Source organism: Equus przewalskii, chromosome X (genome assembly GCF_037783145.1).
Source record: "Equus przewalskii isolate Varuska chromosome X, EquPr2, whole genome shotgun sequence".
Classification (NCBI taxonomy): domain Eukaryota; kingdom Metazoa; phylum Chordata; class Mammalia; order Perissodactyla; family Equidae; genus Equus; species Equus przewalskii.
This window is the reverse complement of record NC_091863.1, coordinates 30,757,030-30,784,055: the sequence shown is the minus strand read 5'-3', so window position 1 is coordinate 30,784,055 and position 27,026 is coordinate 30,757,030. Positions and strand designations below refer to the sequence as shown.

The window sequence follows — 27,026 nt, the reverse complement described above, 5'->3', positions numbered from 1 at the left end:
GCTGTCTAAATGTAGCAGTAAATTAAATATTTTCATCAAAATCATTCCAGGTAGTTTTTCAGTATCATGTAGACTAAGCATTGTCACACTTTCTGAAAGTACTCACAAAGAGTAAATATTTTAGGCTTTGCAGGTCATTGTTTCTATTGCAACTACTCAACTCTGCCACTGTTAACACAAAAGCAGCCATAGACAATACAGTATGGCTGTGTTCCAATAAAACTTTATTTACAAAAACAGGCAGTAGAGGGGATTTGGCCAGTGGGACATAATTTGCTGACCCCTAATGTAGATAATCAGCAGGTTGATCCATTCTTTTCACTTGGTCCCATTTTCAAGCATCATAGTAGAAGGAGTTTATTCCTTAGCTGAAACCATCCATACTGGTGCCAGCATAAATAACCTACGGTGCCAGAGACCCTCTAAGGCAGTCAATAAAAATACTTTTTCAAAAGAAATACTACGATTTCCTATATGCCACGTTATCTTCATATGACACACATGCTCTACGAGGCTACACAAGAACCAAACTGGTTAAAGAGAAAGTGCCATGTGACCTTTGAAAAGCCACTTGCATAATCTCACTGAGCCTCAATTCCTCAACTGTAAAAAAAAGATAATGACATTAAGCTCACAGGGTTTGACAGTGGATGGAATTAAACACTGGACATAAGAAGCACTTCACAGAGCAAAAAAAATTGCTCTCTTCAAATTTAAGCTATTATTTTAAAGTCTTTTGAAAGTTTAGTACAGAGGAATACTACAGTGAATCATTTTACAACATTTTGTAAAAAATTACTGGAACTTTTTAGCTTTTATTTTATAAACCCAGATTTTCATGAACTTTTTTTTCCTCATTATACCAGTAAATAAAAATAGAGGAAAATTCTTTGAACTTGTAACTCATTTGCATTTATTCCTTCTCCCAATCAATTTACAAAATTAACATAACTGCAAAAGAATGATAAATTTTATTGTTACTGTTAAGAGGTATTTTTCCCCCCTCTGGTTTTCCAGAATATCTATTATCATTCACAATAAGATTGTCCTTCAAATAGGGAAAAAAACAAATTCAAGACATTATCCAATGTTCATATCATGCACACTCAGCCTTAATGAGGAAACAATCATACAAACTGAAACTACAGTTTTAAATATCCCACTGACATAAATGAAATATGGTGCTCTCGCGATGCTTCCCTAAAGCATAGAAGGAGCAGAGCCTAGTTTGTAGTCTTTAGCCCATAACCATTACAGTGTTAGGCATTGCATTTTTTTAACTGAACGAATTCAAAAACAGCATCACATGTAAAAAGAACATGAGTTTGGCTAGTTAGTGCCCACCCAAAGAGCGAAATTTTCCAAAAACAATTTCAAACTATTACTAAGTCCAATTGATAAGGAGGGAAAAGAAACACACCAGGGCTCTCCTTTGTTTGGGGGAAATAATGTTGATCTTTATGTAAAGCTGATGTCTTAGAGTTAAAATAGAATCAAAGAGTCAGCAGGAAGAACTTCCAATAAGATATGAAGTCATGCTGATGCACAACATCAAATTGCTTTTCTTTTCATCTGGAAGTTAAGAGGCATGGAACTACATTTTGCATATCTCAGCTGTAAGATCGTGGGTCCAATATCTCCTTGAAATAAATCAGCTACGCTAGAACGAGAGAGTCCTCTTTGACGGAAGGGGGTTGTTTATTGCTTTGTTTTTTGTTTTCTTTTGTTGTTCCCCCAAGATAATGACCCTTTCAGAATTTTCTGGAAATAGGTCTTTTTATGGTGCTGAAACTTTTTGTACAGCTGAGAAGCTATCTCTTCAAAGCACCAAATTTTTTCTTTAATAAAGTTAAAATACTTTTACTGTAAAGACTGAAACGTAGAGAAGTATATAACAAAGGAGAAAATGATGTACTTTTCTATATCTCTCAGGAGAAAATTAAAATCACCCATAACCCCCCCCCCATCCAGAAATTACCACTCTTAATGACTTGGTATATTTCCTTGAGCTCAGGTTTAAATGTGCCATCCTGTTTTTATACATAATAGTATGTCATTAGCTTTGTCTTGGGTCATTCTTGGTATTTAGAAACATTTTAAATGTCAGTAATGATAGAGTATTATCATTTACCTGGATGGCTATTTAGGTTGTGTTTTTAAATTTTGCCAAGATGACCAAACTTTCTAAATTTCCGATGGAACTACTGAGAAAATGTACTCTACACTCCTCTGCCTTCTTTCACAGATCGTAGGGAACATAATTAACCCAACTCCATTTCTAAGAAGCCTTATGAATGTGGTCTGGGGGTCTCATTTTTCTCATCTATAAAATGGGGGCAATTGCATCCACTTCATGGTGAGGATTCAGCGAACTGAGGCATATAAGCGCCTACCGAACCAGCGAGCACAACAAGCATCTGAGAAATGTCAGTTCCCCTTTCTCTGTCCCCTTACTTAAACATCAGGAGCAATGAGTTTCCTTTTTACAGATGAGGCTAAGAAATGATGATGCCTTGCCCAAAGTCAGATCACATTGATTTCACTGAGCAGGAATACAATCAGGACGCGGTGGCCTACCTGGCCAGGGAGAACTAACTATTGACTAAATGGCTCCAGGTTGCAGGACTTTTAAAATTCCCCTCACTCCCTTTCTCTCTTTCCCACTAGCTCTTCCCTTGCGCTCAGGATATCAGTAGCAACTTCTTACTCCCACCAGTGTACCTGTTTCTCTTCCTTTCTCGGGTTCTGCAGCTTCTGGAGGCTGGGAAACTAGTTCACCAAGTCTGTTCTGACTACGTATAAACTATAAGTCAGTATTCCGAGTGTCAGCTGGGACAGTTGACTTTAATATGAAGTGCAAAATTTTATAAAAGGGCTCTGTAAACTATCTTGCTGCTGAACTTTGTGTGTGTGTGTGTGTGTGTGTGTGTGTGACGCGCGCGAGGGGAGGGAGAGAGGGAGAGAGATTTCCTGGTAGGAGAGGTTCCTGGCTAGCTGAATTTTCTGGCAGCTGAGGTGCATCTCTGGCCTTCCTATCTCTGTGAATTCCTCTATCACCTATGTCCAAAGTTCAGTATTATAAACTTATTTCTAAACCAGATAGAAACCCTTTGTTTTGCTTTCCCTACAGGGATGAAAGATACCAAAACACATTTTAAACTCTCTTCATGGTCCTCAGATAAGCCAAAGTCTACATTACCATGTATTTCTACTTGCTTTGTGTTAATAAAAATTAATTTCCAGAAATGTCACAAACGGTTTTTCATTTCTTAACATACGGCAAGCTTTTGTCTTCACGGCACATCGTGTTCCAGCTTCAATGACTATGTTTATAAGTTAGGCAGGACCGAAGACATTTCTACAACCCCGTATGTTTCCACACCAAGAGAAAAGAATGATGCGTGGATTTCTAGAGTTCTGTATGAGAATTAAATAAATATTTGTAAAGCCCTCAGAACAGCGCCTGGCACACAGCAAACTCCACGTGTTTGATAAATTAAGTCGAATTAAATCATTTGCACATCCTTTTGCTCTAAGAGCGATTTAGAACACACTTCCCAAGGCTCTGTTTGTCACGACACAAGCCAATCCTGCCAGAGCTCACCTGATCGCAGAAAAAGCTTGTATTTTATGAGCTCGAACCGCACGAAATTGCCATTTTGGTGGGTCAGATGCGGTTGAATACTGGCAACTGCCTATGCCGGACCTCAGAAGAACGCGGTCCGCCCCAGCTTTATCCCCACTCTCCCAGGATTCCGTCGCATTCCTGTGACCGGAGCGGTGGGGCTGAGGAGCAGCGCGGGCCCGCCTGGGCCGGGCCGCTGGTCCAGCCACCTGTCCCTCCCGGAAGGCCGCCCCCTTCCGCCGGGGCAGGCGTGGGGGGGAGGCCCCGGCCCGCAGCTTGGGGCCCGGGCCGCACGCACCTGAAGAGGGGCCCGAGTTGCAGCAGGTGCAGCAGCAGCACGAGCGGGCGGTCGCGGCTGAAGTCGCGGTGCACGAAGAGGAGCGTGAGCTGCACGAGCGCGCAGGGCAGCAGCGAGAACAGCAGCGTCAGCGCTTGCCACATGCCGTCCCCGGCCGAGCGGTACGTGCTGCTCAGGTACAGCGCCGTCGTCGTCTCGGCCACGAACAAGAACACGGACGCCAGCACGGAGCCCGGGAATTTCATCTCCGCGCGGCGGCGGCGCGCCCCGGGGGCGGCTGGCGGACGCGGTAGCGGCGGCGACGGCGTCGGCCCGAGGGGCTCCCGGCATGCCCGGCCCCGACTGCTCCCGCGCTCGCTCGCCGCGGCCCCTGGCGGGCGGGCGGCCCGGCCGGCGGGCCCGGCGCTGCAGCGGGCCTGGGGGCGACAAACCCGGCTGCGCTAGGGCTGGGAGCGCGGCCCCGCTGGGACACGCCCACGCGCACCGTGCGCCGCCCGCGCGCCAGAGTGTCCGTCCGCGGCGTGTCTGCGGCGACAGTCCTCTGGCGGGTCGCGAACCCTTGCCCTGCGACAGCTCGCGCCCGAGCCCCAAAGGCTACAACGGGCCCTGCGGGCCCCGCGCGCAGCCGCTGGGTCCTAAAGCCCCAAGGCCGGCGCTCGCGATGGAAACCCCTTCACATCCCTTTGAAAACCTGAAACCACCGGGGCCCAGAATTGGGGTCTGGACGTCTTTCCTGCCCAGTCTCTATTTCCTGGGCCCAGCGAACGCCTAATTGCTCAAAGGGCCAGCGTTGCCGGTCTTTTAAAAATAACCAGACCACACAGATGCTTTTCAAAGTACAAGTGTATTGTCATGCCCCCAGGATTTACCTTTTCACTGGGCCAAATAAGCATGCCCCTCGGTCTTCCAAATACAGTGGTCTGAAGTATTGCTTCCAATGCCAAACAGCATGAGAGATCAGCCTTAGGAGCCAACGCCTTCTCTCCCCCAAAAAAACTGCCTACAGAGTTTATCCCTCTGTTACTGTGACTAACTCAGGGCTAAGAGCAGGGCCTAATAAGGAAACAGTGTTCTAGCCCAAGGCATACCCCTGCTTGCTGGTGTGTGTCACCGAGACACAATTCCTTTTCAGTCACTGAAGTGGTCACAACCTTCTGGACGTCAGGCTGGCCTCAGCCCACCCTTGTCCCTCAGAGCTTGAGCAAGTCACTAAATCTCTCTCAAACTCAGGTCCTAACCTGTTCCTAACATGGCCCTTTCCCTGTTGAAATTAGGTGATTCCATCCATCTTCAGACATCCCTGGCATTTTTCTATTTAGTAAAATGATATCAACACAAATAGAATGTGAAGATTCAGTAGGAATCAAGACAAAAATTGTAGGAGAGAACATGAAGGGCTGTTTTTCTTCATTCTTGTGTGGCATGGGAAAATCTATTTATAAGGGTTAAGGGGAGGATTCAGCCAACAGCTGAGAGGTACCAGGCCCATTCTCTAAAGGGATTACTAATGTCTATTTATAGAACCCAGCAGGCCTCCATGTCCTGGATCAACATACACACACTGTTACAAATACAGAATAGGCAGCAACACTCCACAGGGTATTTCTGTAATATTTTATTTGACACTGTCTTAAGCTTTAAAGGAAAAATGAATTCGTAGCTTAGAAGTATTAATTAGAGCACACAATATTTAGTGTTAGATTTTATTTTAAGGCAAAGGATATCACAGGTTTTATATTATTAAGTAGACTACACATAAATATGGGGGGGGGGCGATAAGCCAATAAATAACATCGCTTTAAACACTCCAGACTCCAGTTTATGGCGCATTATTTTCTACAGTACAAAACTAATACAGAAAACACATTGGGAAAGATCACAGTGTTTAGAACATGGTAACAGCAGTTTTAAAAACAGTAAGGTACATCTCTAAGCTTCTGATTCAATCCTGCTTCCAAAGAGATTTCATTATACCGTGCAGTGGCTGGGAGCACACGCCCCATGTGAAGGAGAGGCAACATCGACTCACGGTAACACTTCTCCTCCGGGAACAACCAAGAACAAAAGCTGAAACCGGATGAGCATTTGCAAGTTGATCCTTCTCAGTCTGCACACCAGATAACTTGCCCCACTGACTATGTCTTTATGTATTATCATCTGCCATTTTGTCCTTGAGAACAACGTATACATTCGAGCTTATGATTGCTAGTTTCCCTGTCAAATTCCCAAATGGATTTTGACTAAAGATCAATGTAATGTCACATATTGCATCACACTTTCTTGCTAGGACTAAAATACCTATTATTTTCTTAAAATATTATATACACAATAATAGACTTATAGAAAATGGCTTTTTGGTATCATAATATGTAACATACCAGAATACTTGAGAATTTGGTTTTATTATAAAATATAGTACTACCCCCAACATTTTGTGATATAGTAAAATTTATGACAGAATGTTCTGCTCTAAATTTAGACCTAACAGCTAAAGATATGTCTTTGAAAGTGTCTCAAAGTACCCCTAAAGAAATATAATTAGCAAGAGGTCATAGAACTTGTTTCTGCCAAAAAGGCATTTTTGAAGAAGCCTCTCGTTTTGTGTGCAAGACTTTCAAAATTTCAGTTATATACAACAGATAATTGGTATTCGATTTAATGCTAATGGAAATCAGTAGGATTTTAAAGTAATAATAACCAATCTCTATTATTTGGTAAATTTTTTATAATTTTATGTCTTTAACTCTGCATTCTGCTGAGGTAAATGTATTGCAAAGAGTATAATTTTAATATAATACTAATTTATTGAGCAGTTCTTAAAAGTTCAATAGTTTTTGAATAATAGTATGTTTTCATTCCTAGATACAATTAGGAATAAGCAGTTACATTCTACTGACAGATTATTCTTTTGTATCCCCCCAAAATAATTAGGGAATTGCACTAGTTTATTAGTGAATATGAAATGTATCATTAGGAAGGTGAGCCTTTTTTCTCCAATGATACAATCATATTTCTTAAGTATTGTGAATTGTGCAAGAAATCTTTTTGGTGAAGTAAATTCTATTTACTTGGGAAATGCACATTCTAAAACTAACATGTGGTGCTTGACTATTCTCCACTCTATGGCTTTGCAAAGTGTTTCCCCTAATAATTCGATTCTACAAAATCCAGTTTAAAAATTTTTGTTAATTTAGTGCCATTAAATCCATGAGATTAAAATTCAGACTTCCTGTCCAAGTAGAGCTCCATGAGATGTTCAAAGTGGGCAAGGCTGTTACCTTTTTAGAGAATAGGCTGCCCTTCCTTATCAGACAGATTCTAAAACCAAACTTTTGCACTTAGAATGTTCCACTCCTACTCCTGGAGAGTCTATATAAAACTCATGGTATACTTTGCATTTTCAAGAGCAAAAAAAAATCTACTGCTGCTACAGTCTTCAGAAGATATCTCTAATATTGAAATACTAAAGTCCTAAAAAACAGAGACAAAACTGATCATTTAAATCAATCTTCTTATTTGAATACATCCACATATAAGGGTTACCACAATCAACTTGGACCAAATTCAGCAACAGAAATTATTTAACTGGTAATTGCCACTGAAGCACAGATGGTAAAACAAAACCTATGGGGGCAGCATCAGAAGTCCCACTAAAACAAAGGCAAAAAGATCATTTGCTAAAGATTGACAGTTGTCAAGTATAGTCGACATCTTCTTTAAACTGATTGCTAAGTCACAGCACTTTACACACTTTACATAAACAGTACATACTAAAGCATGTAAAATACCACACAAAATAGAAAAAGAAAGCATCAGCAGGAAGGTATTACTCTACTTAAGAAACTGTATTCTGTGTTTACACATATACAGATTCAGATGGTTCTTCCTCATCTTTTGAGAGTGCTCATAATCTCTGAAAGAATGAGAGGAAGGTGTGTATTTGGGTATTTTCTGAAGATCTATGTCCATGTGCAAGATATTAAAGCCATCTGCTGGTTTCAACTTAAGGTGGTTCTAGAACAAAAAGATATATCTTGGCTCTTGGGTGATTCCAAATACAAAGAATAAGTAGAGACAGGCTCCAAAAAGCGTGGGGAAGGAAGGCAAGACACAAAGTTTTTCTTATGTAGAGACACTTGCGGCAATTTCCAGAATTCTTGTCCCCAAAGTGTAGTAAAGAATGACCTCAGGACTTTGTGAGGGCAAGATAATTAATAGGGATTAATGCTCTCTGACAGAACCACTGTTCTTGTATCTTTAATGGGCCTTGGGTGGGGAGTAGAGGAAAAGATGCCCTGCTCTGCAGAAAAAACAAATATACCATAACCGTCCATGCCAGACTAACCATGTTTTTATAGTGGTAGCCAAGCAACGGCAACAATCAGGAGGCTGAACCTTACAGACACAGAACTCAACAACTTCAAACAGGTTTCTTTATCCAGGAGAGTTTTCTCAGAGTCTGTGATATGTTAATGCACCATGTAAATCTCCAAAAGGGGATAAAAGAATAGACCTTTCTTAATTTATTCAATCACGGAGTCTATTTTTCCACAAGGCAGCTCTCAGGACTAGTGTTCCGCATTTGGGGAAACACCACAGTACTCAGATAATATGCAGTGTTTTGTTTCTATTTTCTCTTGTAACAACAAAAACATACATAAGCTGTATGTGTACATAAGACCTTACCAATACTATGAAACAGCAGGGGGATGCTAGCCCCGTGCTGTCCCGTCCAGTAGCCAACCCACATGCGGCTCTTGATCACTTGAAACGTGGCTAGTCTGATTTGAGATGTGCAGTAAGTTTAAAATATACACCAGCACACAAAGAAATGTAAAGTATCTCATTATTTTATATCGATTACATGCTGAAATGAGAATATTCTGGCTATACAAAGTTAAATACATTATTAAAATTAATTTCCCTCTTTTTTTACTTTTCTAATGTGGCCACTAGAAAATTTAAAAATTATGTGGCTCTATCTGTGAAACTCACCTCTGTTATCTTCTACAGATGGCTACTCATGGCTTTAACCTGGCAGAAAGTTTTAATGAAAATGAATGCTTAAGATAGACAACTAGAAGTGTAACTAGGGCCCTCATTAATTATGTGCTAATTTATTTGACAGCAGTTAACATACAATGAAGACATTCATGAATCAATTTATGCTTGCATATATCTATTCACTAAGATATATCTAGTAGCTAAATGTTGGGTTTTACTTCATATGTAATACTGACTCTAAGCCAGTCTCTTTCTTGCTCTCTTCACACACACACACACACACACACACACACACACACACAAACACACACACGCACACAAAAACTACTTCCTACAGGGATTAAGAAAACCAAAGAGGAAACAAACAGGAAGTTCTTGCAAACTGTTTTCACAGTCTGCGGCAGTCAAGCCTCGTGCATCTTTTTTCCCTCTGTCCCTTGATATTGTGCAGAGAGGAGAAAGGCAAGAAAAGAAAGGACAGTCTGCTCTTTTAATCCTACTACCCACCAAACCCCGACCCCCCAAAGAACAGAGATATGGATGATTTGGTTTTCATTTTAAATAATTTTTCAAATTCAGTTCAGAGGGGTAAGTAACAGGTACACAAAGTCAAAAGAAAATGCAGGAAGTTCTGCAGATAAGGGACTTATTTGTGGAAAAGTCTAGGTGGAAATGACAAAGTTCAATACTTTAAGAAAATAAAAACATATTTTTTTTAAACCCTAAAGACATCATCCATCAGGCCTCAATTCATTAGCACTTTCAATTAAAGAAACAAGGAGAGAGAGGACACCCTCAGTATGAGATTTATGATAATGCAGGAGGCCCAGATATTTAACGTAGAATCAAGTGTTTTTTTTTTTTCTTCCCACAACAGTACAAAGAAAGTGACTGGGTTTCTTTATGGAGGAGAAGCAGGACAAACGCAGCCGCCATTCTATTCTCATGCACAGCCACACTGACTGCAGAATGGGCCCAGCTCCAGCTGCTGCTGACCTTGAGTTCAGCCCTTCTGTCCAGAGGTGAGTCCAGCCTTCTTGAGCCTGGAGCTCTTAGCTACGAACTGACATGGATGGAAGAGATAAGACCTGCCATCCCAGGCGAAAGGAGAGTCACATGGTTAAGCAGACACAGGAAGAAAACATATCAGAATGTACTATTTCAAGAGAAGAAGACAGACAAGAAGTTGCTGAAGTAGGGGGAGGGAGGCGGAATTAGAGGTCCCAGGAAGCAATAAAACACATGAGTAAGATGACTGGTTCTTTTATTTTTGAGGAAGATTAGCCCTGAGCTAATATCCACCACCAATCCTCCTCTTTTTGCTGAGGAAGATTGGCCCTGAGCTAACATCCATGCCCATCTTCCTCTATTTTTTTATATGGGATGCCACCATAGCGTGGCTTGATAAGCAGTGCGTAGGTCTGCGCCTGGGATCTGAAAGGGCCACCAAAGTGGAGCATGCAAATTATCCACTACGCCACCGGGTTTAGCAGAATTAAACATGCATCCACAACTCACACTGAGATGCTGAGCTGCAGCAAGCTTTCCCCCACTCACCCCTTTACCTCCCTTCTCATTTGGTTTCCTTGCCAAGTTTATGCCAAGATCACATGGCCTTGGCGAATCTGAGGCTGAGTCATTTAGCCATTAATTTGGGACAGTGTTGAATAAATACCCAGGTTCCCAAAGGAAGGCTTTATATGCAATTGAGAGTATATTTCTATTGCTATATGTCATGCAATTCTGAGGCCTGAATTAAAGTGCAGACTAAACTCAACCAAAACTACTTTATTTCCCGGTTCATTTTTGCTCTGCAGACCTAGCCTACCAGCTCCTTTTCTCATTATTGGCACTGTAATCTTTTGTTTCCAGCAAGCAAAATAAATATTTGCATTAAAAGGAGCTCCCAAGCTAAACTAGTGTATTCCTATGTACTAAGCCCCAGTGACTCAGACCCTTCTGAGGCTCAAATGCTATAGTCAGGATTGCTTCTAGAATATAAAACACAAACACTTGGCTTTTATCCAGCAAGTGATCCAGACCCCCAAGCACTGCACTCACGTGTGGAGATTCCATTTGGCTGAAACGCTTATTTGAAGTCATCATTGAGCATGATTTTCTATGCACATAGTAGGTACTTAAAATATAGTTTCTTTTTAAATATATAAAGGACCTGCATATTACATATCTCTCTTATATCCATTTTATCATTGACAACCCTCATGACAACCCTGTGAGGTGGAGAGCATGATGATGATGACGATGATTAGAGTAGCCCATGGAAGTGGCAGAGCAAGGCTTTAAGATTTCCAACACAGAGCTCTTTGTGTTACATAGGTTTTTCCTTTTAATCATGTATTTCCTTAACATGGTTATAAATCACAAACTTATATTTGTTGCACTGAAATTACTGAGATTTGCTCTCTACAGAAATTGCAACAGCTCGAGTACTACCTTGATTAAAACCTTAGTGTGTCAAAGAAAGTTAAAGATATAAATTACCATGGAAGAGTTCCAAGTTAGCATAGACCAAGAAAATGACTGCTTCTTGAGTTATCAGAAAGTGAACAGTATTAACAGTGCAGTGAGTTACCTGCAGAAGCACAGGGAAATATATGCTGTCAAACCTCTGTTCTCAGTTATCAAGTTACAAATGAAACAAAAAAGTAGAAACTGATGACTGAAATGGGATTGGGAGAAATGAAGATAAATAATATTTTGGGTTATGTGTGGAAGAGAAGATATGTAATTGTGTTAACGAAACAAAATACAGAGTTTTAATATTTTCCAAAACTTCCTGTTCTCAAAGCATAATGCAGTCTCCTCATTGTTGAGAGATTCTTTCAATCTATCCTCAAATATTTCCACTGTTACCTTCAGGGTTTATAATTGTTCATGCCACATATAGTAAATAACATTAAAGCTATACTAGTGGTGATGAAAAATGCTCCTGTGGCCTTCAAGAGACAACATGCACTATTCAAAAAAGAATGTTACTACATAGAAGGTAAGCAGTTGGTTAATTAAATAAGAAGTGACATGCCACACCTTTCTATAGCAGCACTCAGGGTCTTTTTCCCTCTTCTTGGGAAAAGAAGATAGAAGAGGACCATCCCAAACCTGTAATTCTACTCTTTCAGGAAAATGAAAACTTTCAACATGTTTAAGTGCTAAACAAGCTTACCTTTGTTTCTAATTTACCGAGGTGTCAATTCATAAAGACACACCCAAACACGGCCTTTGCTTGGATTTGACACACAAAAGGGTTGCCTTTCTACAATGGTCAGCACAACAACATCATAGTTGCCCTACCGAACCTTAAAAGGGCGGGTGAGCAGGAATGAGTCCATTTTTTCTGAAGTTCTAGAAATGAAACTGATATGTTGAGCTAGATTATCACTTCTCAGTGCTTTAGGTTTTAGGTCTCAGGGATGAATGGTGGAAGGGTCAGCAAACAGAAACAGAAGGTAACTTCCAGGGGTATTTTGTTCACTGCTGTATCCCCAGATGCTAGTCTAGAATACTGAATGAGTATACTTGTGAAGTGAAGCCCTGGGTTTGAATCCTCATTCTGCTCCTTCCTAGCTGTGAGATTTTGGATCAGTTACCTAAATCACCTCGAAGGTTGCTGGACGAGGAGAAAAGCATGTGTTCCATAAAGTCCTGTATACTGGATGCTTATTACCATCAGCCTACAGGGGTCAAATGAAATGAATTTAAAACCAGATGGTGAAAAGCAGGTACCACTATCATTCCAAAAGGAGACTACTTTGCAGAAGGCATTTTGCCTTCAGGCTTTCTGAGAGGTCCTTGACTATTCATGAAAGAACTTCTAGAACCCAACTTTGGGAGTCATCCAAAATCTGCTATTTATGTGGTATTGCTCCAACCAGAGTATTTTCAAAGATGAACAACTGAGGCCAATTTTATATATTTATATCCAAGGATGTGAAAATGAAACAGTAAGCTAAAAAGGTGCATGATTTTCAAAACCATTTTGTCCTCGTTTGTTTTGATGACTCCAAACATAAACAGAGTCATTAAATACACAAAGGCGGTTCTGATCTTTCTTCAGCCACAGATCCTTTGAGAATCTTATGAATGCTAGAGATCCTCTTCTCAGAAAAATGAGCATGCACACACACACACAAGCACATGGGCACGCACACATACATGCCAACACAACACACACACATACAACAACACACACACACAAATATTTTTAGGCAATAGAGTATTCCACAACTTTTTCCGAAGTTCATCTCTGAATCAAGAAGTTAGGAACTACTGAACTAAATAAGTGCTGGGGTTCACATGGGGACAGATGTAGAATACACATATATAGTTTACATCTATCGCATATATCCAAATATTTAGCAAGTATTTAAATAATTGTTAAATTTTATACAGTATGCAATTTCCTCCTCACTCTAGTATATGAAATTGCCAGTGGCCAAATTCTAGGAAAAGAGTAAACTCATGTTCTGAGTATTAAAGTGACAAACACTCCTACAGTGTTCTGCAACTCACTATTTACTTGAAGTAGTTTTACAACTTCTATGTGTTTACAGCAGGGTTGAATTTAATATGACACCTTGGCTCAGTGGGTATTGTAGACAATTTCTAGTGGAGCCTGTGTCTTGGAAGGTAAGGTGATCAGCCAGGGAATTCACTCATCTTTTAATCTAATAGTATAAAATTCAGCAATGTTCTTTTCACAATCACTAGCCTCTTTCTCGGCCAGTGTCTGCCTGCCCCAGGGAACACAGTATTCCATCAAAGGCAGAAATGACACAGCTTTGTAGTGGTTACCCTGACCTTTGAGATGAGTGATTTTTTACCACGAGTATATTTTACAGCTCAGCTAATAGCTTCATAGGGATTACATAGGCGTTTTAAAAATTACTAACAATAGACTATACACAGCTCACGCTTCAAATTGAGAAAAACACTTGACAGCAACATTTGCTACAGTATTTCCTAGCCTACAAATTTCACTACTTAATTGAGTTTTAGGAAAGAAAAAGGAACCAGTAAAAGAGATGCTCTAAGGCCTAAGGAAACTTCAAATTTCAGGGTTTAAACTAAGTTATGATATGATTTCTTTAAAGTGCCCAGGGTAATGATAAAAAATAGAGATTCATATGCAAATTTATCCATTCAGTAAAAATCATGAATTTCAATAAGTAAAGCCATAGGACAACCAAGAGTTCCCTTTTTGTCCTTCAGCAACCTGACACTTCATTCTTCCTAGCAGTTTTCAGCTGGGCAATTACTTTAGTTTTTGAGTTTTTATTTCTGAATTTAGGGGTGGAGGGCACCCACAAATGGTCAGATTCTCTTTCCAATTGCAAAGGTATTGGCATTTTATTGCCATAGTCCACATTTCAGTTTTGTTTTCTATGCCATAACTGAAAAACAGATCATTTCTCTTTCCCTTTTTCCTCTGGTCTCTGGTTTCACGTCTATTCCGTGAAATATTAAATCTCTGCGGTTTTTAGAATAGAAGAGTTGTGGTATCTTTATTTTGAGGTTCTCAGACTGTTCTCCCTTAAGTCTGGTATCATGTTACCTTCACCTGCCTTCTCCCTTCCTTCATTCCTTCTGGAGGCAATGTTAAGGCTCCTGGTTGTGATACCATTGAATGTGGCTTATGTGGAAACTGCCTTGAGTAGGCTCAGGAAATCTCAAGGAACTTCTGCAGGGCCACAGTGGGAGATTAAGCCTTCTAAACAAAGACGCTGAAGAGAGGGAACTCAGCTTGATTGGGTTGCAGCAGATCGATCAGAAAGCACACCGTCCCGGAGAAGCCTTCATACAAGCTGTATATACTTTCAAGGACCCGAGAACCAGCCTTGAATTCCTCGGTAAACAAAAATTCAGCAAACCTAAGAGAAGAAGAAGAAAATATGAACAGTTTTAACTTGAGTGTTTCCATATTATTGGCCTTGGGTTGCTGCTTCTTCCTCTCTGCTAAGTTAAAGTTTTAGCATCATTTTCTTTCCAGAATTGTATAATATTTTAAGAAAGCCTTTTTCCCCTGTTAAAAAAAAGAGAAGCCATTATGTAATTGTGTATGTTTCACAACAAATTATGTTGGCAAGCAGATTCAGCTATTTTCAACATTTGCAAAGCAGTTTGGTATTTTCTGAGGATTTCATTCCTTCAGTCATCCAATAATTAAAAGTAAAAAAGACAGATAAATAGCCATCTTTTTATTTATCTTGACTAGAAGAAAGCTGATATATGACTTTTCCTTTAAAAGAGTAAATATGCTGTTTCTCTGCAGGCATATTATTCCTGAGCCAGGTTTCATTTATATGTGACAGAGAGCAGAGACTGTGAAAATAAATGGGCAAGATTTTATACAATCTGTGCTTTGGGCAAACAAAGGAATAAGATGAATGGGAAAAGGCAAGCAACATTTTATAATCATGACATCAAATAGCAAACTCAGCTACAAGATAGATTATTTTTAGGACATCTGCCTTAAAAATAAATCACTGGCCTCTAAATTCTCTATGAAAGATCTTTTTTTCTTTTACCTGTATTTGCTACAAATCCTACTCAAATTATTTATAATGAGGAACATTTTTAGTAGTTTACAGCTTTTAAAGTGCTGTCACCTATGTCATCTCTTTACTGATCTGTTCTACTCATTCCCATCAACAAAAATAATCACCAATTCAAAGGCTGGAGCTCACAGGTTTGTTAAGGCCTGAGAGATGATACTGTCATAAATTCAGATTATTGCTACTACAGTCATGTGTTGCTTAATGACGAGGACACGTTATGAGAAATGTGTCATTAGGCCATTTCGTCATTGTGGAAACATCACAGAGTGTACTTACACAAACCTACATGGTATAGCCGACTACACACCTAGGCTCTATGCTCCTAATCTTATGGGACCACCGTTGTACATGCAATCTGTCGTTGACCGAAACGTCGTTATGTAGCATGTGACTGTATATGGGCATCCCATGAAGAATAATTACTTATTTGATCTTTTTAGGGCTTTTGGAATTATTGACAGCAGCTTAAAATAAATCAGCAGGAAACATACTACAATTCTGTTTGGTACCATTTTTCTATCATCTGTTTTCCTGAATATGCAACAATTTTTAAATAGAATTCAAAATTTTAAACAGTAGAACAATGATGCACCTTAAGAGTTAATTCAAAATCTGTAATTATACAGTGAAACTTCATGGTATAGCTTCAAGGAGTCTTATCCTTTTTAGTGCTATGGATCATTTGGCAGTCTGGACTTCTTGGGAAAAGATCTTCAAATGTATAAAACAAAATACACAGGATTTGCAAGAAAATTAATTATACTAAAGCACAACTAGCAAAAATTTTAAAACCAAATTTATGAAATAGTAATATATGTATTCTTTATTAATACATAAAATAACAAGATCTAGTAGTGGATCTAATAACTGCTGACATTTCTAAGTAGTAATGGGAGTAAAATACATTTCACAATATCTGCAACAAGAGTAATATGATACGAGAATACCTATGACTTCTATTGGTGACAGAGTCACAGCTACTGCTAATTCTCCTGTGGCTTATTACCTACACTCAGAATTGAAGGAAATGCTACATTTCAGTTTGAGATGTAACACTTTTCTCAAGTAAATTTACTAACCCTAGGTTAAGAAGCCTTGGTGTAGTAGAAAGAGGAAGGGCTTTGAAGTTACAATACCCAACTCTGATAATTTCATGTTATATGACCTTTGACAAATTTCTTAATCTGACTTTAAAATGGTGAAGTTGCAGAATTGCACAAGATTATCTGTAAAGATTAAAGATAACACACATTAGGCTCTGAGCATACAGCAAGCATTCGATACACGGTAAATATCATTTTTTCGCATTAACATATTATACAAGAATATTTGTAAAACAGAGACAATCATTCCACTATACTTTAGAAGAAATCCACAGTTAATTTTGCTCTCTTCTTCCAACCTTTTTTTCCTAAGCCTCGATTTACTTATTACATTATTGAAATTATAGTTTGTATAATATTTAGTATCCTACTTTTTTTTACTTAAAAATAATCTGATAAACATTTTTTTGTGCTTTTAAAATAATTTCTAAATGATATATGGCAATTTACAAGAGTACCAGCAACATACGAGAGTAGCAATTTCTTTTTTTTTTTTTTTAACAACTGTTGCCGATCTTTTTTTTCTGCTTTATTTCCCCAAATCCCCCCTGGTACATAGTTGTATATCTTAGTTGCAGGTCCTTCTAGTTGTGGATGAGAGTAGCAGTTTCATTGTATTCTAACCTGTACAGTATGTTATCAAATTAAAGTGAAAATTGTCTAAAATCTACCCAATCGTGTAAAATTCAAATTAACAAATTCATTTTTCTAAAAAATTCTGTCAAATTAGAAGTCAGAATGCTAATTATAGAACTAAGAAGAATTACAGACACTGAGAACATTACATATCAAAACCTATTGATTATGATCAATACTGAATTCAGAGGAAAATTCATTGATCTGAGTTTTTATTATTATTATTTTTATTAGAAAGATGGAAAATATTTTTTTTTGAGGAAGATTAGCCCTGAGCTAACTGCTGCCAATCCTCCTTTTTTTGCTGAGGAAGACTGGCCCTGAGCTAACATCCATGCCCATCTTCCTCTACTTTATGTGTGGGATGCCTACCACAGCATGGCTTGCGAGGTGGTGCCATGTCTGCACCCGGGATCCGAACCGATGAACCCCAGGACACCGAAGCGGAACGTGTGCACTTAACCGCTGCGCCACTGGGCTGGCCCCGAAAGATGGAAAGTATTCTAATTAAGCATTTTAAAAAACTGTAGAAAATAACAAAAGAAACACTGGAAAATCAAAATAAAGGCAGAAAAATAATGAATTAGGAAGCAAAAGAGAAAAACAAAAAGAATTAATAAACAAAACCAAAAGCCAGTTCCTTGAAAGAATGAACAACACAGACAAAATGCTGGTGTGTCTGACCAAAAAGAAAAAGCATTAGGAATGCAGAAGGGCATATAAGCACAGACATGGGAAATTTAAAATTCAGAATTATACTGTTAGAGCTTCATATCAAACATTTGAAAATCCATATGAACTACATGATTTTACAGGAATATATTCACTACCAAAATTAATTCAAGAAGAGGTAGAAAATCTGAATAATTAAATAATCATAGAAGAAACTGAAAAGATTGGCAAATATTTTTCTGCAACCATAAATTCCAACTGTATGTTAAAAGAGTAATAGGCAATGACCAAGTAATGTTTATTCCAGGAAGGTACATATTGTTTGACATTATTGTTTTAGGAACTGCCAAAATTAGGGAAGTCTCCCCAATTTGGGCCATAACATATTTAACTTTGAATTATAATGAAGTGGAAATTTCAGTACTCTAAGCAACTAAATGCAATGCTCAAACAATATTCAGATGTTACCTGCATATTCTCGTTAGCACTGCCTAAATAGCTAAGATAAATACAGCCAATGGTTCATGTAGATTAGCATAAGGGAAGCCATCTTATAGAGGGAACTATGTTAGCACTATAACAAGACACCCCCCCTGCCCTTTTTCCTTGTTAGTAATGCTTTAGTTTTCACGTAGCCTAGATAAGTACACACCTGCTTGTGAAAAATATGCATAGTCTGCTGTTTTCATAGCCTTGGCTTATACGTAGACCTCCCTATTTTAATAAGGCAATAACTTTGTCCTCTAAGATTTCCCAGGGACATAACGACCTCCGTGAAAAAGCCTTCTGCTGGTATTCGTCACTGGTGACAAGAGGAAGGGATGATCTAGAGTATCAAGGACTACAACATCAGATGGTCAACATTCTGAGACCCCCCCACCTTTCAGCCCATTTGCCCTATATAACTGCCTCAAAATTTTGTAGTTTTAAGATGGTTCTTTAAGATACCAGTCCGCCAACGCCCCCCTTGCTGGAAAGCTGTAATAAAAACCCTTTCTCTCCTACCACCTTGCCTCTTGACTGTTGGCTTGTCTTGTGGCCATTAGAAGACCCCCTTTGGCAGTTACATTTTCATTCTCTACCTGGAAGTGAGAACTTTTAAGTTGTCTGAATGGCCTTGGACTCCAGAACCTTATAATTAAGACTCCGTAAGTTAGGACGGGTCTGCCAGAAAAACATAAGGCTTGTTCTGACCCTGTGTAATAGGTTTTCTAGGGCATGATAATCTCTGATGAAATTTATCCGACAGGTGATATCACATTAGCCTAGATAAGATCCAAAACAACTTTCTTTTTCTACATTTGGGAATAAAGGGTCAGGTTGCAACCTAAACAGAATAGGTAGCTATGAATCAAAATATGTTAACAGAATTCCTCAACGATGGAGCTTCAAATAGAGGACTTACATATGCTAGTATTTTTCCTTCAGTGCATACACACAAATATCATAAAGGATAGTTTATGATTTTTTAACATTGAATATTAGATAAGTTGCCTTGGGAAGGCCTTTCAGAGAAAACGACTTTTGAGTAAAGGTCTGAATGAAGTGAGGGAACTGGGAGATAAATGTTGAAAGTGAGCATTACAGGCAGAGGGAACCAAAATGTCAAAGGCCCTGAGGTAGATTGTACTTGGCATCTTAACAGAATCACAAGGCAGTCACTGTGGTGGAAGAAACCAGGAGGAAGAGTAGGGGATGATATCAGAGAGGTAATGGGAGGAAAGATCACGTAGGGCCTTCAGTTTATAGGACAGACTTTGACTTTGACCCTGAGTCATACCAGAAGACACTGGATTATCTTGAAAGAGGTGTGTCATAATCTGACATGATATACATCATAAGAAGCAAATTTAAAAGATCATGGTGAAACAAAGAAGCATTCCTAATAAAATCAGCATTAAAGGCAAGGATATTAACTCTCTCTCTGTAATGAAGATTCTGACCCATGCAATAAGAAACAAAGAGTATACAAATAAAAAAGGAAGTAACAAAATTATAATTATTTTCAGATAATACATATGTCTATTTAGAAAACCCAATGGAATCTAATGAAAAACTAATAGAAACAGTAATGGAGTTCAGTAAGGTGGCCAGATACATCATTATGATATTTAAGATATTTATAAGATACAATGCAGATTTATATGAAAGAAGTGCATCTTAGGTTACTAAACTGCAATAATATGTATGATCTAAAAAGCTTTCATAAATATCAGTAATAAATGACCTGAAAATATAATGGAGGAAAAGATTCCAATCACAATAAACCTGGAAACATAAAACACCTAGGAATAAAATTAACAAGAAACATACATACAAGACCTTCTTCATTAGATCAAAACTTTGCCAAATGACATTTTTTTAAAACTTAAATAAATGGAAAACATACCATGTTCCTGGACGGAAGACTCAATATTCTAAAGATGTTAATTCTCACTAAAGTAACGTGTAAATTCATTGAAATTCCAACTCAATTTCCATAGGATTTTTAAAAATTTGACAAAGTGATTCTAAAACACAATTGGAAGAATAAATGAGATCATGACAAAAGCTAAGAAAAATTAGAAATAAATGAATAATGAAATATAGAAAGTCCAGAAACAAACCCATATATTTATATAAATTCAGTTTATGATAAAATTGGAATTTCAAATCATTGGGGTAATTGGTCAAGAGATGCCATTGGAAAGTTTTGTTTTTTCCTTAAAAACCACAAAGATAGATATCCATCTGATACCACTGAAAAAAGTAAGTTCTAGATAAAGATTTAAATGTTAAAATCATAATGTCACTAAAAGTCAACATAAGTTATTATTTTTGTAATCTTGGAATGGGAAAGGTCTTTCTAAGCATAATATAAAATCCAGAAATCTTGAAAGACTGACAACTTTGAAAAGAAAAATACCTAAAATTTTGGTCTGGCAAAAGACCAGGAACTAAGTTGAAAGAAAAGTGGGAAAGTAGAAAAATATTTACAGCATATATTGACAAAGAGTTACAATCCTCAATACAAGCATCACAATAGGAAAAAAATGTGCAAAAGGTAAAGACAGGCTAGAAATACTTGTAGATCTGATTACTTGAATTCTAAAATTTCTCTGATAAGAAATGTTTTGCATAAATGCACACAAATGTATGTATTGGATATTTGGGACAATTTTGTCTGTATTAGTAAAGACTGTACATATACCAAGTGTCCATTACTTAAAGATTGGTTAAATTAATCATAGTATGTCTATACTAAATAAGTATATAGCCATTAAAACAATGAGGTAGATCTATACAAACTGAAATGTCCACTAAAAATTGTTCATATAAAATAAGCTAAAAACAGTATGTATAGTACTGTTATACATAAATTACAGTAGGATCTTATTAAAATATACATATATACATAGCTATATACATAGATACATGAACATACATTTATGCATAGAGAAATGTCTGGAATAATATAATTCTAATTTTTGTAATAATAACAGTGAACACTTACACTGCAGTTACTATGTGCCAGGCACTGTTCTAAATGATAAATGAGGACATTACACTAAGTGAAATAAGCCAGTCACGAAAGACAAATACTGCATGATTAGTCAAACTCATAGAAGCAGGAAAATAGAATGGTCTTTGCCAGGGGCTGGGGGAGGGGAAAACAGAGAGTTGTTGCTCAATGGGTATAAAGTTTCAGTTATGCAAGGTGAATAAGTTCTAGAAATCTGCTGTAAAATATAGTGCCTATAGTTAACAACATGGTATTATGTACTTTGAAATATGTTAAGAGGATAGATCTCATGTTAAGTGTTCTTACCACACACACACAAATTTACAAATATACATACCCTTTGGCCCAGCAATTCCACTTGTAGGGATTTATCTTTTAGATATACTCAAACGTGCAAAATGATATATGTACAAAGTTATTCATCACAGCATTATTTGTAATACAAAATGTTGGAAATAGTCCAAATATCCCTCTATATGGGACTGGTTAAATAAATTATTGTCCATTCATACAATGTAATACTGGGCAACAACAAAAATGAAAAGTTTTCATGTACTGATTTAGGGTGATCGCTAAAATAGCAAGGTGCTACCATCTGTATTAAAAAAAGACAAAATTTTATATATATGCCTATTTGCTTGTATATACACAGAATATCTCTGGGAAGATAGCTAAGAAAATGGTAACACTGATTGTCTCCTGGGAAGTGAACTAAATTGCTGGAGTGCACAGTTGATGTATTTCTTTCTACACTTTTTAAACCATGTGATTCTTTTACTTATTCAGAACATTAATTAGATTAACATTTGGAAAAAAATACATATGAAGAATGGCTGACCTTTGGGCTCGGTAGATATACTTAGAGTTTCCCGTGAGCCGGTATAGCAGCAGGAAGACATAGGCACTGCCAGCTACACCGTGGCAAATCCCCGGCCCCTTCTTTAGCAGGCCCTTCTGCCATGTGAGTTCCCCACACCGGATACATGTGTCCAGGTACTGTGGTTTCTTGGAAACCAGATAAGCTTTGGCAAACAGATAGGCAATTCCTGTGAAAATATCAAAGACATTAGAGGTGACTTTCAGGGCTTAATGCTATAGAGCAGAACTTCTCAAACTCTAAAAGCCTCACAAGTCATCAATGTATTGGTAAAATATCCACTCTAATTTTGTAGGTCTCAGGTGAGGCCTGAGATACTGCATTTCTAACAACTGCCTTTCTGAGGACCACATTTTGAGGAGCAAGGCTATAGAATCTTCTACAAGAGAATCTTATTTTACCTGTGAGATTTAGTTTAAGTTGTTGGAGAAAGAGCAACTAGTACATAGGTTGAGAAGATCCATAACTTACAAATGGGTTAATATTTAATGATGAATATTCCGGTAAGCATTATGCATACCTGGCTATTTGGAATGGCTAAATGTTTATACAGTTTGCCCATTCCTGCACAGAGGTTCAGAATTTGTAACGTTAAAGTACTTATAATTATATACCTCTTCTTAAGAGCAAAACTGGGAGTCCTTCCATAAACAACAATGATCCCAAACAACCTGGCCAAGATTTCTATTCCAGCTGTGAAGTGAGTCCTTCCCAATTTGATTGTTTCATGGAAAGACATTTCCCTTCAAAACTGCTCAACAAAGGCAATCTCAATTACACAGGCAGGAACAGAAACAAGAGACGTGACAGCTATTAATAGAAACAATTTCCCCCAAGTTCCAGGTGCTCATATTCAGAGAGGAGATTAGTAACACAAGATGGCTCGCTCTCCTGCATGGCCTACCTTTCTCCTATATAAAGTGGGAAAGATTGGAGTTTAGTAGGTATCTTGACTAGCTCATCCAACAGGATTATTTCTGCCTTTCATTGTCTCTCACTGGGCTATTTTACAACTCTGTAGAGGTAGAAATTATCTTGTAGAAAACTGGTAGTAATGTAAATAATTCCTATCCCGAGAAACTCACATTCTGTCTGGGAGAGGTTGGATTGACTTCCCCCAGCCTTTGTGGAAGCAGCCAGTTTTGCATTAAGCAACTTCATGTCAGCATTCCTAATGGCCTATAAAATACGTCTGCTTTTCAGATTCTCCTTTGAACCAGTTGTAACACCTTTCTAGTTCCCTCATTAGTTAATGAGTTAAATAAAATTGTTGCCATGTGTTTATTTTATATTTGTATGGGAGTTATGATTTTATCCTCTTTTGAAATGTAACACTTAACACTCCCTATGATTAATACTTACATAACAACAAGCTCTCCTCAGCGAATGCTTTCCAGTCAATCAGTGACAATGGTTACCTACAGCACTGTCCTCCTCCAGTTTTAGGAGAAAAGTCTCTCCCACAAACTAAAGGATGATTTTGAAAGACTTGAACTTATTTAATTATATATTTATTCACTGTATCCATTCATTTGAAAGCGTTCATTGATTATCTACTATATGCATAGATCTAGGCAGGGCTAACTTCACGGGCATGCGACCTGTACAGTCCCAAAAGAGCCCTCAGAATGGCCCCATACTGGGTTTAATGCTTTGCTGTTGCCCCCTTGAAATTCGTAATCATTTTTTAAAAAGAAGTCTGCATTTTCATTTTGTACTCGGCCCCCCAAATTATGTAGCCAGTCTTGGCTCTGGGTGATATAAAATAAAAGCTAAACATGACTCCAGCCCTTCAGGAAGGCACTGTCTAGAAAGAGAGAGAAAAAATATGTACATGTAACTGATACATAATAGGACATGCAGTTCATGACACTGTTTGGGCATAAAATGAACGGTATTGCCAATACTACTAGAGGGATCAGAAAGGTGGGAGTTTCCTGAGGGAGACCATCAGGTGAGGCCTTGGATGGAAGCAGGGCTTTCTTCAGGGCTTTGTAGGATGTGTAGGAAACTCCAGGCTGAGGATGAAGTAGAGGAAGCATTCTAGGCACCAAGATCAGCAAGGGCAAGGATTCAGAGCCAGGACAAACATGCCACATGAAGACCAGTAGGGCAGTGTTCTAACCAACAGGACAATGGGTGGAAGGGTAGATTGGGTTCACGTTATGGTTGGTTTTACAAGTCCAGTTAGGCAGCTTGGACTGTATTTTTTAGGCAATAGGGAACCAATGGGAGTGTTCTTTTCATGGATTGGTTAGTTTTTATTTTTAATTATGTGATTGGTATTACAGACAAAATGTCTCATGGTGATGTCAAGAGAGACCTAAAGAAGGGCAATGGGGTAGCTATGAGCTGATCATGTCAGAAAGATGGCAAAGAGGCTAACGAAAGAGACAGCTCACAGGACTTGGTGGCTGTTTAGGTATTAATTGAGCACCTCCTATATGCCAGGCACAGTAGTAGGTACTAAGGTTTTTAAAAGCCCCTGCCTTCACGGTGTTTAAAATCTAACTGGAGGCATTAATTAGGCTAAGTGAGGGGACACAGAGGTGTTGTGGAAGCACACAGGAAGACTCCTAACCCACACTTGAAGGTAGGAAAGGCCCACTAGGGAGAGTGACCCATCTAACCTGAGTACTGAAGGATGAGGAGGAATTAGCCAGGCAAACTAGAAGCCCTTGAGGCTCTGGCGGATCCCCTTTACCTTACGGACAGGTGTCCCATCTCCCACTTGCTGTGATTTGGCTGCTAAGAAAGCTCACAGCTGCCCCCTTCTTGGGAGATTTGCCCCCAGCCGATGGGAGGCTATGCTGTGCACCTACCCATCCCCACCAGATTTCAGCCAACGACTGACCAACACAGGGGTACAAAACGTCAGCTCCCCTGCCTCACGACAGCCCGGCTTTGTGGTGTAATCTGTGCCTCTTAGCTTCCCCTTGGAATCTGGGTGAAGTTAGTCTCCAGGGGAGACACAGCTCCTACTCCGTTGTCCTGCCTCTTCTCCTCCATTCCCTACTTGAAGCTTTTCACTTTGGTAAAACCACACCGCCCGCAGTTCCCCTTCCTTCACCATGTGGTTCCATACCTCTGACTGACTTTTCTTGGAACAAACTTCCCATCTTTCTTGGCCTGGCCAACTTACCTCAGGCATCATCTACTCTAGGAAGCCTTCCTGAAGCTGGGGGAGCACCAGAAATCTCTCCTCTGAGGTCCCATTGCTCCCTATACAAACCTTAGCACTTATATAGTATTGTATTAAAATTATCTCTTTACAAGTTTGCTCCCCTAGTATAGTGCAAACTACCCAAGAGTGGGAACTCTATCTTGCTCATTTTTGCTCCCCTCATTTTTGCTCCCCTCCTCTGTGGCGTGGTGTATGCCACATGGCAAAGGCTGCACAAATGTCTGCTGACCTTATAATGTCTCATTTCTCACCCCAGCACAGGCCAACACTGAAGTGGAGATGAGAGATGTGGAAGGAAGAAGGGCAGAGATGGTCCAATTGCTATACCAAGCCATTAGGCTCAGGCAGCTTAATAAGTATTGTTCCTATGGTTCTGGCCAGAGAGAAGGGCCTCTTCCTATAGCCTGGATCATGGAAGGGATCTTGAAAAACTTCTTAACCTACTGTCTCTCAACCTGACCTAATGAAACCTGCAATAAGGCTGCTTAATAGAAAAGAAAGGAATGTTGGCTTTTTTTGCTTTTGATGGGAACCATGTTATTTTGTCATGGGAACACTGATTATTGTGCATTGTTAAGAAACCCAAGTAGGCAACGATATATGTCTTTGCCAAATACAACTGGGGAAAGGAATTAATTATTACTTAAGAAATATGGTTTGAGAGACTAAATCTTCAAAAACATGCGACCTAGCAGAGCCTTGTGATAGTCCGACTTGGCATGTATAGTTTCAACATACTGGAGAATCACCAGGCAGGTCCATTTTTGGGAGCTGTAATGTCACTGAGGCACGCATTGAACACTGTGCTCTACAAAGCTTAGTGACCAACGACCCCTGCACGGCACAAGCCCTTGTTCTCTATGCAAAGTCACCTCCCCAGGAGCCCTTGTGCAACGATTTAAAAAAAACAGCCACACCTGTGTTTCACACAGAGTAAAGGAAATGCACTGTCAGTGTTACCACAGTAATGCTGTAGCATAATGCAATCTAGAGTTTATTTTAGCCACAGCATTTGTTTCAATGATTTTGTAAATGACTTTTGTCCTGTATTTCAGCATCATTAAGGCTATGAAGGGGTCATATGAATCTGCTATACCTCATTGCATTTAGTGAGAAAAACTATATGCCACACTGGGTATTTATAAATGCGGGTGTCTGCAAATCTTTTGGGACATATCTCTTACGCATGACAAGGGTCCACAGTATAAAAGTGTCTGTGGTGATAAAAAAGATTGAGTTTCACTATTCCATCTCAATGTGCTCATTTCACAGATGAAGAAACAAAGGCACAAAAGAAACAAAGTGGTTTTCTCAAGGTCATTAGCTGGTTCATGTTGGAGCTACAATTAGAATCCAGAGTCAAGAACTATTTCCACACTGTATAAATGATAACCAAGGCTGTCACCTGTAGAGGTAGGTTAGAGGAAAGTTAATAGGAAACAATTAAAGGGGGAGATAAGGTATCATTGATGAAATTCCACATCATGGATTATCTCTGGAAGGTTTTTAATCACAGAATGAGTCTGCTGCCCCAAACCATCTGCACTGTT

General features: G+C 38.9%; 2 protein-coding genes across 2 annotated transcripts in view; both read right to left on the bottom strand.

The window, feature by feature from the left end:
* XK (X-linked Kx blood group antigen, Kell and VPS13A binding protein) overlaps window positions 1–4,403 on the bottom strand; it is a 46,874-nt gene extending 42,471 nt beyond the window's left edge. The window contains exon 1 of the mRNA XM_070606308.1: window positions 3,924–4,403. Within this exon, the coding sequence (XP_070462409.1) occupies window positions 3,924–4,168 (245 nt within the window). The 5' untranslated portion in view covers window positions 4,169–4,403. The remainder of the gene's footprint in view (window positions 1–3,923) is intronic.
* Window positions 4,404–5,522: 1,119 nt separating this feature from the next.
* LANCL3 (LanC like family member 3) overlaps window positions 5,523–27,026 on the bottom strand; it is a 94,836-nt gene continuing 73,332 nt past the window's right edge. The window contains exons 4-5 of the mRNA XM_070606310.1: window positions 22,254–22,461; window positions 5,523–14,815 (exon numbers count right to left, since the gene is read on the bottom strand). Coding sequence (XP_070462411.1) covers window positions 14,656–14,815; window positions 22,254–22,461 — 368 coding nt within the window. The 3' untranslated portion in view covers window positions 5,523–14,655. The remainder of the gene's footprint in view (window positions 14,816–22,253; window positions 22,462–27,026) is intronic.